The 17460-nt window shown below is 38.7% G+C and overlaps 1 protein-coding gene across 1 annotated transcript; it reads right to left on the minus strand.

The window, feature by feature from the left end:
• Nucleotides 1-1903: 1903 nt before the first annotated feature.
• LOC129745605 (V-type proton ATPase 16 kDa proteolipid subunit c) lies at nucleotides 1904-16555 on the minus strand. Its single transcript, XM_055738781.1, has 3 exons — nucleotides 16278-16555; nucleotides 5839-6028; nucleotides 1904-4909 (listed from the first exon to the last, which is right to left on the minus strand). Exons 1-3 carry the CDS (start codon nucleotides 16351-16353, stop codon nucleotides 4705-4707), a joined length of 471 nt encoding a protein of 156 aa, XP_055594756.1. The 5' UTR covers nucleotides 16354-16555; the 3' UTR covers nucleotides 1904-4704.
• Between the last annotated feature and the right edge of the window lie 905 nt (nucleotides 16556-17460).

Raw genomic sequence — 17460 nt, forward strand, 5'->3', positions numbered from 1 at the left:
TTAAAAAATTGTTTATGAAATTTTTGTGGTTGTTTGAAGTAAAAACTACGATTTTTCACGAAAAAATCCGCCATTTTTCACCTGTAAAATCTCCCCAAAGTAAAAAAAAAACAAAAAAGAAAAACGTTGGGGTCTGGTATTTTATACGTAGAAAATATGTTCCAAATTTGAAAAGAATCGGATAAGTAGTTTTCAAATGACGATGTCCGCGGACTTTAAAAATGTGCTTTCGAGAAAAACGCGTTTGAAGTTTCTGCTCTTGCTTTCTTGCAGTATAAGATAGGAGGAGAAAAAGGCCTATAACTTCTACAGTTTTGCTTCAATTAACTTAAAAATTTGACACAACATTCTTGAAATGTTTTACAATAAGAAAATAAAAAAATAAAAAAATCGATTTTTTGAAAGTGTTAGACCCTATCCCCCCCTTAACAGGAAACACCAATCGATCCTGCCGCTCACTGAATGTTTCCCAAACCTTATCAATCGTTACATCGTTCAAGAAATTGATCAGGAATTCAGACAGCTGCGGAACATCGACTTTTCGGATTACTCTTAAGACGAAAGAACCAGTGTGGTTCTGTTTTGGAACAAGATCTTGACCACGACTAGATGTACCGAAGAAATGGCTTTCCCGCATCGAAGGAAGTTTATTCCAAGCATTCTAGCTTTACCTCACTCGTCAGCTTCTGTCTAGCGCTTGTTTTCTGAGTATAATATAAATAAAACCAAATCAAGGAATAGATTGAACGAACTATGTTAAGCTTAACTATGAGGATAATGGACTGGGGAATATTCCTGCTACTATTAAATCTAAGTACAATGTCGCAATGTATGCTCGGAAGTAATTACAATGTAACTATATTGCTTGTTGCCAACCGTAATGTAAAAAGAATTAAATAAAATGTATTTTTTAATTATCCAGACAAATCCAGACTTTTTTATTGCCAACTTCCAGAATTGACTAAAAAACACCTGGCAACCCTGGATGTCAGCTGCCTCCACTCACTCTCTATCGTCCTCCGGAGTGATGACCAGCACTTCGTGTCCTCTTTTGCCTACAATTCGCTTTGGACGAATCCTTCTATCCGAGGCTGGGGCCTTGTAGATTTTGCTATGCTCCTTTTGGAGAACATTTGAAGCAAAATATAAATTGCATTTCTCGCATGTACGCTCCTTGATACGCTTGAAAACAGTCGGGCAGTAGGAGTCAAAAGCTACATGTTCAGACTGGATTGAATTAGGCATAATTTTGCTCAATTTTGATTTTTTTTTCGATATTTAATTAAAGCTACGTAGCTTTACTTGAACCCCTACCCCCCCCCCCCCCCCCCTCTCGTCACACATCGTCACACAAAGTCAAACTCCCCCCCTCCCCCTGAAATGCTACGTCATTTATGGATGTTCCCTTATCCTGTTTCTCCTTCTCCTGTTTGTCCTTATCGATTTCAATATAAACTCTGTAAGGAGCGGGTTCTTCGGCTCGGTAGTCGTAATTTTGTGGAGATTTTTTGGCTCGTTCTTTTTGTTGCAAAGTTGTCTTCTTTATAGCGCCTGTGCTGGTGCTAGCTGTTCCTGTTGCAATATCCGGTGGATCGGTGTTCATGTTTTCGGCGTCCATCTTCCACTCGCCAAAATGGCGGTGGGGATCTTTTTCAAGGAATAAATACTCTAATTCACACTCGGGGGCTGTTTCAACTATATATCTTCAAAATTTGAACGTTTTATTGACTAATAGTCGTAGACGGAGTCTGATACTCTCTTAGATGTGGTAATATTGTCGAAAAAACACTTCAGAAAAATAACACGCGACCGTCGCGTTACAAATGGCGGATAGAAGTGAATAAGCATCTTAGCTTTTCTGTAGGAAATTTCTTTCTTTCAAATCAATACGTAAACCATGCGCTTTGTTTTCAGTTAAATTTATTGAATTTATCCTCAGATGATTTCAAATGTCATTTCGGTAGATTTTCAGTTTCTTTTTTCACTTTGTTTGTGTGTGTATTTGTAGTAGTTTTGTAGTTCAACTTATCAATTAAAAAGTTTTTTTTTAAGGATCTTAAAGCTTCCTCTCACAACAAATGATAAAGAAAACCAAAAAAAAATATAAAGGCTGGAGAAAACCGGGAGATGTTGTTCCGCCGTTTTGCTCCAAATGTCTTGGCAAACGTTAATGGTTTTTATTTTTTCAAGTATCCGGATGTTCAGGTTGGTTGGTTTCTTGTTGGTGGTAGAATGGTTGTTTGATGGTATTTTTTTTCAATAATAATTACGATAAGATGTTAATCAACACTAGCGATTAAACTTGGTCCAACACCGACAAGTTGGTATCCAAATGCTTGAGGGACAATCGACTTCACACGACTTGATCAAACTCGGCAACATTCTAGAGCAGCAAACGGGGAAACAGTGACCTCTATTCCGATTAAAGATGTTTTTTCTATCGTGTTTTATACATGTCCGGAAGCGAGCTGTTCCCTGAATGTTGTGCAGAATATTGGCGGTTGAAATCCGAAGATGGTTCGTGACACACGACTTCCACGTTTCAGCATCAAAACGTTTTGGTTCGGGTGCAGGGACCTGTTTTCACTCTTCGGGCTGAAGCTGATTGTGCCAGCATTTGGTCCGGTGTTTGAGGACTGTTTTGTTTTTTGATTGTTTTCAAGTGTCCTTTTGTTTGACGAAGCCGGGATGTTGCAGGCGGCTGTCAATGAGCTTGAGATGTATCGTTTTGTATCGGTGTGTGTGTCTTTACTTTTGGGAGGCTTAGAAATCGGTCGTACAGATGACGATGGTCGACCAATTGCCACTCCAAGATGTTTTCAACATTCAATTGATGGTGACTGCTCTCTCTCTCTCTCTTTCGTAGCTTCCGACTGAATTCGTTAAGATTTTTGTCAACAATGGTAAATGATCACAATTTTTGTAATGTACAATATTTTCCTAACTCAACCTACGCGAAGGAAAAATAATATATTCACGAACATTTATACACAATTTTTTTCGTAAGACTATAGAACAGGTTCTGTGTTGTTTCTATTCTGTGTTAGCTGTTTAAGGATGTCCATTGGTTCCAATTTGACTAATATAATTTCTCTCTGTGTCTTACCGATGATTATGAACGATTCATATGTAACGAACGTGAAGATGAAGGGGAAACTTCTCTTCTGTGTTTCAAGTCTGACCCAATAATATACGATGTTATTTAACTTACTCGCGGAGACTTTCTACTTCCAGTTAAGCAAAACAATTCTATTGGTTACCTTTTATTTCAATTTTCTTATTTGAGCACACGAAACTGAGTTCCTACAGATGATGTTGGTTTCTGGGAAAAGATGTTGATTCGGTTGAGTTAGCAGGAACCGTTTCGTTCTAGTGAGATTTTTTTTTCTGTGCCGTTTTGTTGTTAGTGATGGAAGCTTTTATCACAGACTCAACCTTTCTTAAGTTTTTTTTTTCTAACAGATCTTGCAACGTATTTCCGAATGAATAATCAGGAAAAGAATAATTTTGAGGGACTTCTCACTAGTGAAGAAGCGTGACGGTGCAGATGGTGATCGAGAGGCACATGGCGACCCGTTTGAAGGAGCCGCCCATCACAAAACATAACTATCATTGCATAACAACCTTTAACCGAACCTTGGAAATCATGAAAACAAAATAATACTCTCTAAAATAAGTGAGAAATTTGCCTAAGCCTGATGCGCGTCTTCTGCTGCTGAGCCAGGTTTTGCTGATCCGAGAGTGCGAAAGTTCCCTGGGGGGTTTTAAAGAATAACGTAACACCTCCCACGTCGTCCAATATGGGCGATAAATGTGAGAGGGCACAGGGACCCTGTTCGTTCGTGATTGACAGATGATAATCCAAGAGATTAACCTTTTAAGTTTTGTACCACAGTGTTGTGTTCTACTCGTCTCGTTTCACTTACTCAGCTTAACTAGGCAATCTAAAACCGGACTCGCTATCAACTCAGCTGAACCGACGGCACTCGCTCTTTTAAACTCATTCTAAGTGGGTGTGTTTGTATAATTCTTTTCCATTTTTTGGAGTGGCAAATTCATCTTACATAAATTAATAGTGTTTTGTATAACAATTAAATACAATATTTTACATGTAAATACATAGTCTTTTGTTTTACTTTTCGGAAGGGGACGCTCACACGATTCTGTTACTCTTGTCTAGCTGATGGATCTGTTTCTTCGGTATATTATTGGCGACTTTTTCAACTTAGCTTTCTTAGATAAAAATGTTCGCTGTCCTGGCGTAGTTTCCAATTTTCTTCTCCCTCTCTCAAAGCCATACTATATAGATGCAAATTGGTAAATATCGTCCCTGCGCTTTTATGGTGTCCGATCGAAGGCGCAGGTGTTTTCCTATTTCTTTACAGTAAAGCACCTTTTGGTGGGGGCAACAAACCTCAACTGCCGGATTCGGGGAAAAACGGGATGTTACTGTTCTTCCGTTGGCAGTGTTCCAGATGTTCCAAACGACGAGGCCCAACGGGCTGTTTCGATTGTTCTAACTTTCTACGCTATGAGACTGATGGTGTGTTGGTGATGAGTTTTTTTGTTGTTGTTGTTGACAATTGTTGTTGTTTGGTTGACGATGATGATTCTGGCCTCTCTCTCCTGCTTGCCATGACCAACGATGGATGAATGGATGGGTTTGGGATGATAGAAACGGACTGCCCCAATGGCTGGCACAGCTTATTTCGTGTACAGGTAGATGGCGACGATCAGACCGTACAGACCCAAGACTTCAGCGAAAATGAGGATCAGAATCATACCGACGAACAGTCTTGGCTGCTGGGCAGTACCACGGACACCGGCATCACCGACGATACCGATGGCGAAACCGGCGGCCAGACCCGAGAAGCCGACAGCCAAACCAGCTCCGAGATGGATGAAGCCCCTGGAAAGAAGGAGGAGAGGGTAAGTCACGGTGATCACGGCCTGATGGTTTAGAATTACGTTTGAAACGTGACAACTACGCTGGCTCATTTCGTTAACTAACTTTATGATAAGATTTGTTTAAACCTTATGTTATTTCTTGATTTTCTAATATTTCTTAAACAATAAGTTTCCCAACTGTTTAACTGAAATTAAATGGAACAAACTTCAAAATTGAAGTCTATTGTTCTCTGGTCTGATCTTACTTTATGTTGCAAAAATATTCGTTACTGAAAAGCCAATAATTATTTGAGAATGTGGGTAATGTAGTAAGATTCTATGTAAAAAAAAATTATTTTAAATTTTATAACTGAAACTTCGCTTTTACTTTTGTTAGTGCAACGACTCATTGACTTCAAAATCAACACATATAAACAAAGCCTTTTCATTCATATCATAAAAAATTTAAACACCCTAATTAATTTATAATGGATGGCCAAAGAAAAAAAGAATCCGGTAGCAACTTTCAAAAGCATATCCCGGAATAATTAATAACCCAATCGATATTTCGGTCTGTGATCCTTGGCGTTTACATATCTGATTACTGAGATGTTAACGTGTTTCGCAGGAAATCTCCATCTGGAGTAAATTTTAACATACAACGTAAAATTTTCCACTCATACTAATGCAAAAACAATAAAATTAGTTCCACTATTACAAAGCTTGGGAGAGATTCGTGGAACAACCCACATATGAACGAATCCCTCAGGATAGTAAATTTACTCAACAACGCGCAAACTCCAGCAATCCATGTCAAAAGTCGGCCAAACTACCCTAACTGGCAACGTGTTTCCTATACCCAAACACACGTAAAGGCAATGTTGTTTTGCTTTTTTGTTTCACCTCCCCCCAGCGTAACTATCACCTGTAAGGGGACGACCCGATACTTACTTGTACAGTGGGTACTTGGATGGCTCCTCCAGGGCACCGGCAATCAGGACAGCGACGACCAGACCGTAGATGGCAATGATACCCGCCATGACGACGGGGATGATCGATTTCATGATCAATTCCGGTCTCATCACCGACATGGCGGCGATACCGGTACCGGACTTCGCCGTTCCATAGGCGGCTCCGAGTGCTGTGAGGATAGAAAAAAAAGGGAATTATTCAATGGGTGCCAATTGGTTGGTTTTATTGTGGTTACCCGAATACGAAAATTGGGACCGAGAATAAGAATAAGAATCGGGCAGAGCTCAATCATGGACAGCATTAGTCAGCAACAGCACTTGACTCATTTACGTGCGCGTCAACAAAGCTGGAGCGTAATGAGAATGAATACATATTTCACATTTACAACACAACAACCTATCTCTCTGTGTGAAACACTCTCGTCACAAGTGTTTGAAAAATACCGTTCTTATCAAATTATTCGGTGTGATTGACCATTGAAAAACCTCACCAGTGACAAGTGCTTCGAGAACGATCGAGTACTACCCACTTGTACTGAAAATTGATGGTCGTTGAAGCTTTTCAATCCTTTTTTTTTAATGAAAGTTGTTAAATTGAGGATTAAGATTGAATTCTCAACGATAGTTTTCTGTCATTCTGTCTTTGTTTACCACAGCCGGAACAATCCGAAAACATTCTTTGCAACAGCCTTTCTAATCTGTGATTTTCCTGTCGCTCTGTCTTTATTTGCCAGAGCCGGAAAAAAGGAACAATCCGAAAACATTCCTAACAGCCTTCAGAATCTCTGATTTTTCGGTTGCTTAGTCTTTGTTCACTAGAGCCGGAACAATTCGAAAACATTCTTTGCAATAACCTTTCTAATCTGTGATTTTCCTGTCGCTCTGTCTTTATTTGCCAGAGCCAGAGGAACAATCCGAAAATATTCCTAGAACAGCCTTCCCAATCTGTGCTTTTCCTGTTGCCCTGCCTTTGTTTACCAGGCAACATTCGTAGCGACAGCCTTCCCATCCCAATCCCAATTTTCCTGCTGCTCCTGTATCATCAATGTATCTCTTTCCGTTTCATTGGAACACTTATAGACGAGAATAGGACACACTTATGATACAGATTTTTTTGTGGCAACGCTGGCCGGAACAATCCTAAAACATTCTTAGCAACAGCCTTTCAAATCTGTGATTTTCCTGTGGCTGTCTTTGTTTACTAGAGCCGGAACAATCCGAAAACATTCCTAGCAACAGCCTTCCAAATCTGTGATAAATAAAAACTGAAAAGCTCCCTGTGCCAATTCGTTTTTTCCATCGGAGACCGCATCGGAATCAAACAATTTTAGCAGCGGCCTTAAAAATCTGCGCTTCCTGTGCCAATTCGCCTTTCCAACGGAGGCCGAATCAGAAACTAACAAATAGCAGCAGCCCTTAAATCTGCGCTTCCCGAGATAATCTGTTTTTGTTTCACCGGGAGCCGAATCAGAAACAAATTTTTCGTGGCAGCAACCTAAAAAATCCGCGCCAATTGTGTCAATTCGTCTTTCTATCGGAGGCCGAGTCAGGAACAATTTTTGCGTAGCAGTAGTCTCGACAATCTGCGTTCTCTGTGACTATTCTATCAACTATGCCTATGTCGTGTTTTTACGATTCTTATGAATCTCAATTCAAAGATTCACTCAGATACGTCTGTCGCTCACAAGAATAGATCAATGACTGATTTCGTTTTGTTTGTTTTGCTGAGAAAATAACAAACTATGCAAAAGAAATGTTATTTTATTTTATTTATCTTCAGTGTTGTCGAATACAACTATTATTTTAATTTTTTTTTTATTTAATTTTCTGTATGTCCTGCATCTCATCTCTACACATAATTTCACGGAAAAGCTCCTCCCAAAACTGCAAATCACGGATACCAAGTTATCAAGTTTTGTAGGCACAATTTTCCCGTATATTTGGCTAACGTGCCGCTATTAAGCCTAGCCCTTTTCTAAGTCTCGAAAATTTAATCCGGAATCCAGAGTATGTCCAAGTCTTGTTAGCTTTTTCAATATGCTTATCACCAGTTATGTATTTGAACTGAATCGGAGTATTGCCTCTAGTAAACGATATTGATTAACATTTTGAGCATGAAGTTTTTTACAATCTGGGATCCTTTTTCAGGTTTCTTAAGGCGAAAAAGCATAAGATTGATCAGAACGAATGATTCCGTGAGGAAGTCTGGGAACGTGTTCATTAACAAATAGAACAGAAGTTGTCCCAAGTGGCTGCCATGAGGAACTTTAGAAAATGCTTTACAGGATTATAGAAGCGTTTAACAGAACTTGATTTCACTAGATAGGATTTGATCTTGTCGAAAATGTTTCTTTTTAAGTATATGTATTAGTTCTTGATGGTACCTTCGATTTCTTCTACAACGAAAGCTTTTGGTACGTCTGTTTAAAGCTCTCTTGAAATCCTCTGGCCATCCAATCCAAAATTTCTGGATGTAACTAACTACTTAACAAGGCATCAAACATCAAACAGTGCTCTATAACGCCACTCGTCACTTGATCTCTGACTATTAACACGGATTCGTTAAGAAGTGATCCAGTGTCAAACCTGATGTGTTACACCAACTTTCTATCAACCGAAATCGAGAAGCGTCAAAATGTGGATGCAGTCTACTTTGACTTCAGTATTGCTTTCGACAAAGTCAAGACTTGCCATTGAAAAGCTGGTTCACACCGCCTTGGATGACCGAATGGCTTCAATCGTATTTGACCGATCGAAGAGCGTTTGTCAAGATCAATACATCACGTTCGCGTATTTTTGATTTGACCTCAGGTGTCCCGCAAGGCAGTATTCTAGGCCCTTTGATATTTGTTCTTTTTATTAACGACCTAGCTTTCCGTCTGAAATCCCGTATGCTGCTATATGCTGATGATGCCAGCAGATCGTGGCCTAGAGGATAGCATCTTAGTCTTCTAAGCCAATGATCATGAGATCGAATCCCGGTCGTGACATAACCTGGCACACATAGTATGAAGAAGGTTGGCGCTTTTAGCATTAGTGAAATGCTAGCCGTGTATACCTTGGCATTGTATGCCTCAATGATGCAGCACATGCAATGTGGATGGATCTTTTCAAGGGAACTTAGATTGCACTTGGAGATCCTACCTAGTTATGTGTGTGCTCGTAGTGCTACCGGTAAACAACTGCAACTTCAACCAATAGTGCAGGGGTGTCAAGTAGCATAGCAAAGTAAAAATAATAACGCGGGGTAAACCACAATAGATCAACTTAATGGTCCCAGTGGACTCTCTCCCCAACAAGAAAAAAAAAATATGCCGATGATCTTAAGATCTACAAGATAATCTCATCGGTTCTAGATTGCCACGCTCTTCAATCTGACATCGACGAGCTTCTCCTGTGGTGCTTGAAAAATGGAATGCAGTTGAACATAAAAAAATGCTAGTCCATAACTTTTAGTCGCTGTCAGTCCCATGTCTGCTTCGAGTATAGTATCAACGGTACTAGCATCGATCAAGTCAGCTCCATGAACGATCTGGGCGTCATCGTTCATAAAAAACTAACGTTCAGCGACCATATCAGTGCCATCACAGCGAAGGCTTTCTCTGTTCTTGGATTCGTGAGGCGCAATTCACAATCTTTTCAGGATGTATACACTCTTAAAGCTGTGTACTGTTCCTTGGTGAGAAGTGTATTGGAGTACGCCGCTTGTGTGTGGGCCATACATCTTGGAGTCTTCGAATCGAAAGAGTGCAGCGATCATTTATTCGTTACGCCCTCAGGTCACTTCCGTGGAACGACCCCATCAATCTTCCGGATTATGAGAGTCGGTGCATGTTGATCAATTCAGAAGTATGCTTTCTTGCACCATCCAGACAACTGCGAGGGAGACAACTTTTAGCACTAGGCATGCACCGCACTACTTACGGACAGAATAATCCTCTGACCAGCTGTTTTCAGTGTTTTAATGTTGTGAACAATTTTTTTTTATTTTACTGTGTCCAAAACGATGTTTAAACATAGGATTAAGAACATTAGATATTAAGATCAGTCTGTAGGATATTTGAATCCAAGACGGTGTGTGAAATAAATGTAAATGTACTGTAAAACAATCAAAAATAGAAGACTCCCTAACTAACTCAATTTCGTCAAGTGTCAGTTAACATTTTTAATGAGCTAGTAGCTCTTTTATTCCTTTAAAAATCTGCAAAAACCTGAGAAATCTTCTATTAAAATTCTGTTTCTGTTTTTTGTGTTCAAGATTTTTGATTTTACATATTTATTGTAGGTTAACAAAAAAGGCATGACATGGCATGGTTAACAAAAAAGGCAGATGGGCAACATCGAGCCCGAAACCGGTCGACAAAAAAGGTAAATTTATTCCTTTTTCCGTTAGTAAAAACGTTAAGGGTCGTGTCCTGTCCTGTAACACGTCGTGTGTTATTTGTGTAGCATACGTTTTTACGTTTAGCACAACCAGTAAAATGAGTAACAAAAAAGGGGTTGGATTGTCCAGATGACAATAATTATTGAATACGATCTGTACATGGAATTGGCTTCGGCTAATCTTATTTTCTTCTAGATGGTAAACCGATCATTTCCTAACAGTGCATAGTGGAAAACCTTGGAAGTTATATAGCTGCTCAACACTCGAAAATTCTGCGCTTTATTTTAAGGATCAAGCAGACTGATGCCCATTTGTTAGTGTAAAAATAGTATTGTTCTTCGAATGCGACGATACAATAGTCGAGTACGAGTCCTAATTTAGGACACAGGCTTTTTTAAAGATAGTGTTTATTTCACAAAAGAAATAGAGAAATCTGCTCAATTAGATCAGAATTTTATTGAGAACAACTGTCTCAATATTTGTTCCCTAAGTTCGGATCTAGATTCGCAGAGAATGCAAACATTTTAAGCCATTGCTTATCTTAACTTGCATAACAATGTCTAAAAAGTAAAATAAGCCACAGCCATTTTTTTATCTTTACCCAAAGATACCCTACTGCTATCAACGGTATCATTTGATACGAAATCCCTCATTCCTCCCCGCGCGCCTCGCGGTAGCTACTTATTATTTGCCGGTATCATCACGCGCACCCGTCCAATCGTATCACATGACGAATCCGGGGGCTTTAAGAAACGCATCGGCAAACGACAACGGCATTGTGGTATTTAACAGATAAATAACAATCCATTGTCGCCAACACCCACACCACCTGATCACTGCTGCTGTTTGTGGGACTGACTGGAAGTGGTAATCATGTGATTCGGATTGTCGGTTTTTTTTAATACGCAGCAGTTGAAGGTTTTTTTTATTGTCGTTCTTCGTTCAATAGCCTTGTAAATCGAAAATGAAGCTAGCACGAATTGAGACGTTTAGATTATGTGAGATTTATTGGAACGGATTCGAATTTGCTTGATTAACGTTCTAAAAATAGATTTATACACCCTCTATATGTTTTCAGTTTTAATATTGATGTTTAACTAATTTGAGTCAATTAATACTTCGTCTTCGAAGATCAATTTGAGTAGTATAAATTTTACTAAACAAGCATTGAAATGGTTTGATCTTTATAAAGCATTCTTTAAAATTAGAGAATCTCCATTTCGATGGATTCGAACATTGGATTTCAATTTCACAGCTGTTTCGTCAGCCATCGATCAACATTTTTGCAACTCAAATCGGAAAACAATCTCAACCGAGTCGGTCGGTCAATAGACGTATTTTCCAGCTACAAAATAATAGCCTATAAGCTCACGCGGTTCTCACTCACATGATCAGCCGAGTCGAGCTCCGTGCTGCAGTCTGATGGCTATCTATCTCCGTTGACGTTCGTCGTCAGCGGAGCAGCGATATCATCTTTTGGACGAGTCACTATCCAAACACAAACATTCGTACGAGTAGCCTGTACCCACACATAATGATGGCGACGATTGTACATATTATTGTATCAAGAGGCAGGTTTCAATCGTCGTCGACTGTCTTCCCGTCATATGACTCAACCTGCTCAACGAAGTTATGAACTGAGCAAAAAAAAAATCAAGTGTTTGAAAGGTAAACTATCGATAGCGAAATGCTTCTCTGGAAGCTACGCTGGCTTTCATTTATTGAGAAGCAATGTTTTGCTAGTAAAATCAATGCACATCTGTTAAGCTTCTAATGACGAGTTAACATAGGCAGTCTAATTACTTCCACATTTTCCACGTTATTATGAAGAAAGTCAATTTTCTCGTTTACAGTATGACCCTGACAACAAAGATTCGGTTCCAGATTGTTGTTTCTGATAGTGTAGAAGAATATCCGAAGCTGTAAAATTTATTATGAATGAAAAGCAAAGAAATCAATTTTTACGACCCACTTTTGGATTCAATCATTCTTTCAGAATGGTGTAATCTTCTTCCAAATTGAGAAATCACCCAGAATGTTCAGTTAACGTCAACTTATTTTTCAAAACTTTAAAAGCTCAAGTGTTTGTTATAATTTCAATGAATCCTTTTGAAAAAATAGGGTCTAATAACATCGTAGTTTGGCAGCTCAAGCTACAAATATTAAAGTTCAATGCACGACTACAAACAAACCTGTGAACAAGTTCATATTCACTTCCAAATCGAAGGTAACAACCGACTGAACGGAACGAAACGAACCAATGACGTCACAAGTCGTTGATGATAATGTGGTTTGAGCATTTTTTTGCTGTTGCATTCAGATGTAGCCTGGTGTAGACAGAAATCTCCGAGCAAGGACGATGAGTTGTACCTAGCAAGCTCGTATTAGCGAAGGTGCAAAAAAAAGCAACGGAAAAGGAACGAACGAATGTTGGTCGATCCTGGGAGGAAGTTAAAACCGGTTTCTAACAATCGAGCTGGTTCCGATTACTATACGGTAGGATATACTGTAGACATGCAGCAGCAGTGTACTCATAATATCGATTGCATTCAATAGCGAGGGCTTCTCTGTAAGGAAATAGGAATGCGCAAAAATCGATATTTCATCATCATCATCATGAGTGCGGGGATCCGTGAAGACTCCACGCTGTTTGGCCTACATAACGGAACATACATACCAATCTTACGACTGGAAGTTTCTGCTAGGAGGCTAATATAAAACTATCCCTGGAGGAGGAGGATAGAAAAAAAAACACCCCCAAAATTTCGCGCTCTCAAAACTGGCCACATCACAACGGAAAACTATACCAACAAACGGAAGGACTGCCAGAGGAGGATGGTCATGGAAGAAAGGTGTTGCAGCGCCGTGATGCCAAATTTACTTCTCTGAGACAATTAATCATCTATGTTGCATCGGAAAATTCAACTTATTTCGAAAAATTTTGTGTTAAAACTCTTTAAGTTTAAGGAATGTTAGCTTCCATTCTTGCTGCACAGTTGTACAATGTATAATGTACAGCCCTTATTGAAACTAGATAATAAGACATAATAACCCTCTCTTGGAAGAACGACAGCTTGCTGTTGAATTCCTTTAAAAAAAATCATGGATGACCAAGTATAGACCGTTGCCTCCATCATAAGGTCTAAAGGATAACAAATTTAGCTTGCAAAGCATGATTGAACATAATTTGGTTTACGAAGACCGAGGAAGGATGGCCATAATGGGTTGAATTCCTATTAAAAAGGAAAGAAAATAATTTGGTTTAGTCGAGATGTTCAATTTTGCTCTTTTTTTTACTGTGTATCACTTTTATTCGGGCTTGATAGCAAATTTGGCATTGGATGGAGGTATGATAACAAAATTCAGTCTAATTTTTAAGCCTAAATTTGCTTTTATTTTAACTGTGTACCCCTTTGTCGTTTCAAATAACAGTAAATTTATCTTGCAAGATATATTAACAAAAATCCGATATAACTCTGAAGTCCGAGTTTACAATTATTCTTACTTGGGAACACTTTTATTTGGGCTAAAATTATAACAAACCTAATTTGTAAGGCGTGATAATAAAATGTGGCTGAATGTTTATTTCCAAATTTCCTCTTATTTGGACTCTATACAGACCTCGTTCGATTTTGGCAACATTCGATTTTGGCAACATCCGAGCAAAAAACGTTCGATTTTGGCAACATCCAAAAAAGACTGTTTTTTTCGTCACTTTTTTATTTTTTATTCTCAATGCAAATCAATCAAAATTAATGCAAAACGTAATATTAGCTTGAAATTTTTCAATTCGGCTTATTTATAATAGTTTTAAACTGTAAAAACACGTTTTTTTTCCATGTTTTACTGCCTAAAACTAATATAAATGAGCCAAATTGAAAAATGTTATGCTAATGTAAGGTTTTACATTAATTTTGACTAATTTGAAATATAAATTAAAAATAAAAAAGTGACAAAATAACCGTTCGATTTTGGCAACATTCGATTTTGGCAACATAAAATTTACGGGCGTGTTGCCAAAAACGAACGGGGTCTGTATAATCTTTTCTCATGTTTTTTACTTTGTGAGGCGTCATGACATTTTTTCTTCCCATTTCTGATTGAATGGGAAAATTAGTTGTGTAGCATTTTAACTTTACCAAATGATGAGAAATACAAGTTGCGAAAAATGATAGAAAAGTTAGTCTTCTTTGCTTTAGTCCTTTTTAAGAGGAACAGTCAAAGGCTTAATTTACAGTTGTCAAGAAGTAGGTGGAATACTGTCAGAAATTTTCCGACTATCCGAGGTGTGATACGATAAGGTCCAATTCTGAGGCCAACTAAAACCCATGCCAAATGCTCGATTGTCGAAACAATTATTTATGTCCCAATTTTGTCAAAAGTTCTGTTTTAAATTTTCAGGAACGTTTTGTACTTAATTGAAAAATCGGTCTGTAAATTCTTTTATGGAACAGGTGAAAGCATCAGGTGGTTTCCAGAACTGTTTTATAATCTTGAGCCTGTACCTAAATGTGTTTAGATTCATCACTTCCAACGGAAACTATGGCTCTGGAGAAATCTGTGAAAAACACCAAGCATTTTTTTAATACGAACAACTTTTATTTGATTTGGGATCTTTATAATTTAAACAACCAAATGTAGATGAGAAGAGACAAGGTCATGAATTTGAAGGTAATTTGAACAACGCTCCATTTCAGTTCTCGAAAAGTGTAATGCTTACTGCCGTAGGTCATATGATGTTCTTTATCTATCTGCAGGGCAGTCCCACTTGACGAAACGTACCATATGATCTTATCACCGAACTCGTATTGAGCCTCGATTAGGAATGGCATTAAAAAGTTACATATTTCGCTCCTTTTAAAAGGCTTTTTTGATTGTGGAGGTATTTTTCGAGGTCTTTTAACTATTCCAATATCTTTTAAGGTAAGACTTTAAGTAATTCAAGCATTACATAAACGATCAAGTAGTAAGATCACATGATAATAAATTCAATAAGTTCGAAAATATTCGTAACATTTGAAATTCTTTAACAAAAAAAAAACAAACATTGCATTTTCTCAAAACCAAGATGAGCCTGGCAACTCTGAACGTTTCGTGAGAGCAAAGTGAAATCAATAATTCGCCTTTTCTCTGCACATCGGAGCGATTTTTAACTTTTAACTTCTTATCACAAAACACCCACCAACCATGATAGATACAGACCGATGGGACATGTGATGCTGCTGCTGCCCAAGGTGAAAAGTAATAATGGGAAAAATATGAACATGATTTAAGGTTACCCTGCCGGAGGGTGGTCACGAGACCCCAACGAGGCAAAATTCCATCATCATAAACATATAGAACCCACACACAGGAGATTCGGAGGCCACAAATCCCCAACTATTTTGCCAACGACGACGATGAATAATGACGAATGGCAAGAAAAGGGAGGGGTGGTCCCGTGATTAATATTTCAACATCCATCGAAGAAGTTGGGTTTTGAACTTCGTTCGAATCGAAATATAATCGAACAATTAAATCCTCTGGTAATTAGCGCTACAATTTCGTGATAATTCGAACGTAAGATCGTAAAAAATCAATAATAATCAACAACGGTGGTGGTAGATTGTCATTTTTCCACGAAATTGAACTGTCACAATCTGCTCTTTTTCTCTCTCGTTTTCGGACACATTCTCACGCCTCACACATACGCAAAACGTTCATACAGAGTCTCACACAAACACAACGACAATCCTACTTTCAGATCCGCGAGTAGCAAAAAGTAGGCGAACTTGAATCGGGAAAATTCCCCTTTTCAACGATTTTCACTTTCCAAATCAGCGATGACTTCAGATATTCAAAAAACCTCATCAATCGCTTCTAAAGAGCCCTCAAATTTCGCCGAGGTTTCCAACTTCCCAACCATACTGCGGGGTGACGACGAACAAGTTGGTGGACACATGACCACCAAACTCGCTCAGTCTTTTCTACAAGGGCAACCTTGTTCCGGAGCGCAGAAAAAAATGTCCGCTGCCCGTTCGAAATTTTCTACTTACCGCTGAAAATAATTGCAGCAGCTGCTCCCATAACCCCGAAGAAGGGAGAGTACACTGGGTATTCCTCGTTGGCCATCTTTTGTTGGTTTTTGGCTGTGCTTGCTTGGGTGTTCAGGTGATTCGGTTTTGCGTCCGCTCGGTTTTTGCTGGAAACCTGGGGCCTGGTCTTCTTTCTTTCTCTAGAGGCGGATGGTCTTGGAAAAAACCACACAAGAAGAGCAAGCTTAGAGAAAGATCGACTTACTCGACACACTCACTGTACAAAACTGAATGAATCGACGGACGGGCAGCAGCTAGCAAATATGCTCGAGTGGGAACTGCGAGTCGTTCTCTCTGCCTGCTCTGCTCAAATTTCGGACGACACAAACACTACCGCGCGATTCTCTCGTCTCGTAACTAATCTGCGTGTAAAATTCGAAGAGATAACCGCAATCGTTGCAAGTCGTACAACTGTGGTCACATGATCCCCTATCAAGCTTGGCAGTGTGTTGACCTGCGATGACGGGTGTTCTGTGGTGGTAGTTGTGTCAGAAATCAGAAAACAGCGACTCCTCTCGCGAGAGAAGTTTTGGTCGCGGAAAGAAGCCATGCGCTGATTGGTTCACATCTCGGGTGTGAAGCAGCTTCACAGTAGAATTGAGAGCAAGCAAATTAACGGTATCGTTTGTGCTTGCAAGAGCACCAAGAGCAATATCCGTGGTAGTGTGAGTGAATGTGAAACAAGACGGAAGGTTTTTGAAGAATTTTTCTATGTAAAATGTTTAAATCTTTGTAACTTGAATGAATAAATTCTAAACAAAATCTCGATAGTCAGCATGAGCGACATTAGAAGAAATTTGCATATAAACGATACTAATGCATGTTTTGAATCTATTGTTGGAATAGCTAGAGTTATCTCCTTTATGATATTTTTCCCTGGAACCTTATTTTTAAAATAATATTTAACACTCAATAAAATTTTATGTACATACAAGTTTGTGATTTGAAAAAAATGTAAAGAATTTTATTAGTAATAATACAGTGGAACCAGTGTTAGAGATGAATATGGTTGAAAATTTTGATTTGGTTGTTTACATAATTTACAGGAACTCGTAAATTTGTTAGTTGAAATGATATTTTGTAAACAACACAATTTGAATTTTAATATTTTTGTTAGGAATGAGAAAACGAACTACTAACAGCG

This window comes from Uranotaenia lowii, chromosome 2 (genome assembly GCF_029784155.1).
Source record: "Uranotaenia lowii strain MFRU-FL chromosome 2, ASM2978415v1, whole genome shotgun sequence".
NCBI lineage: Eukaryota > Metazoa > Arthropoda > Insecta > Diptera > Culicidae > Uranotaenia > Uranotaenia lowii.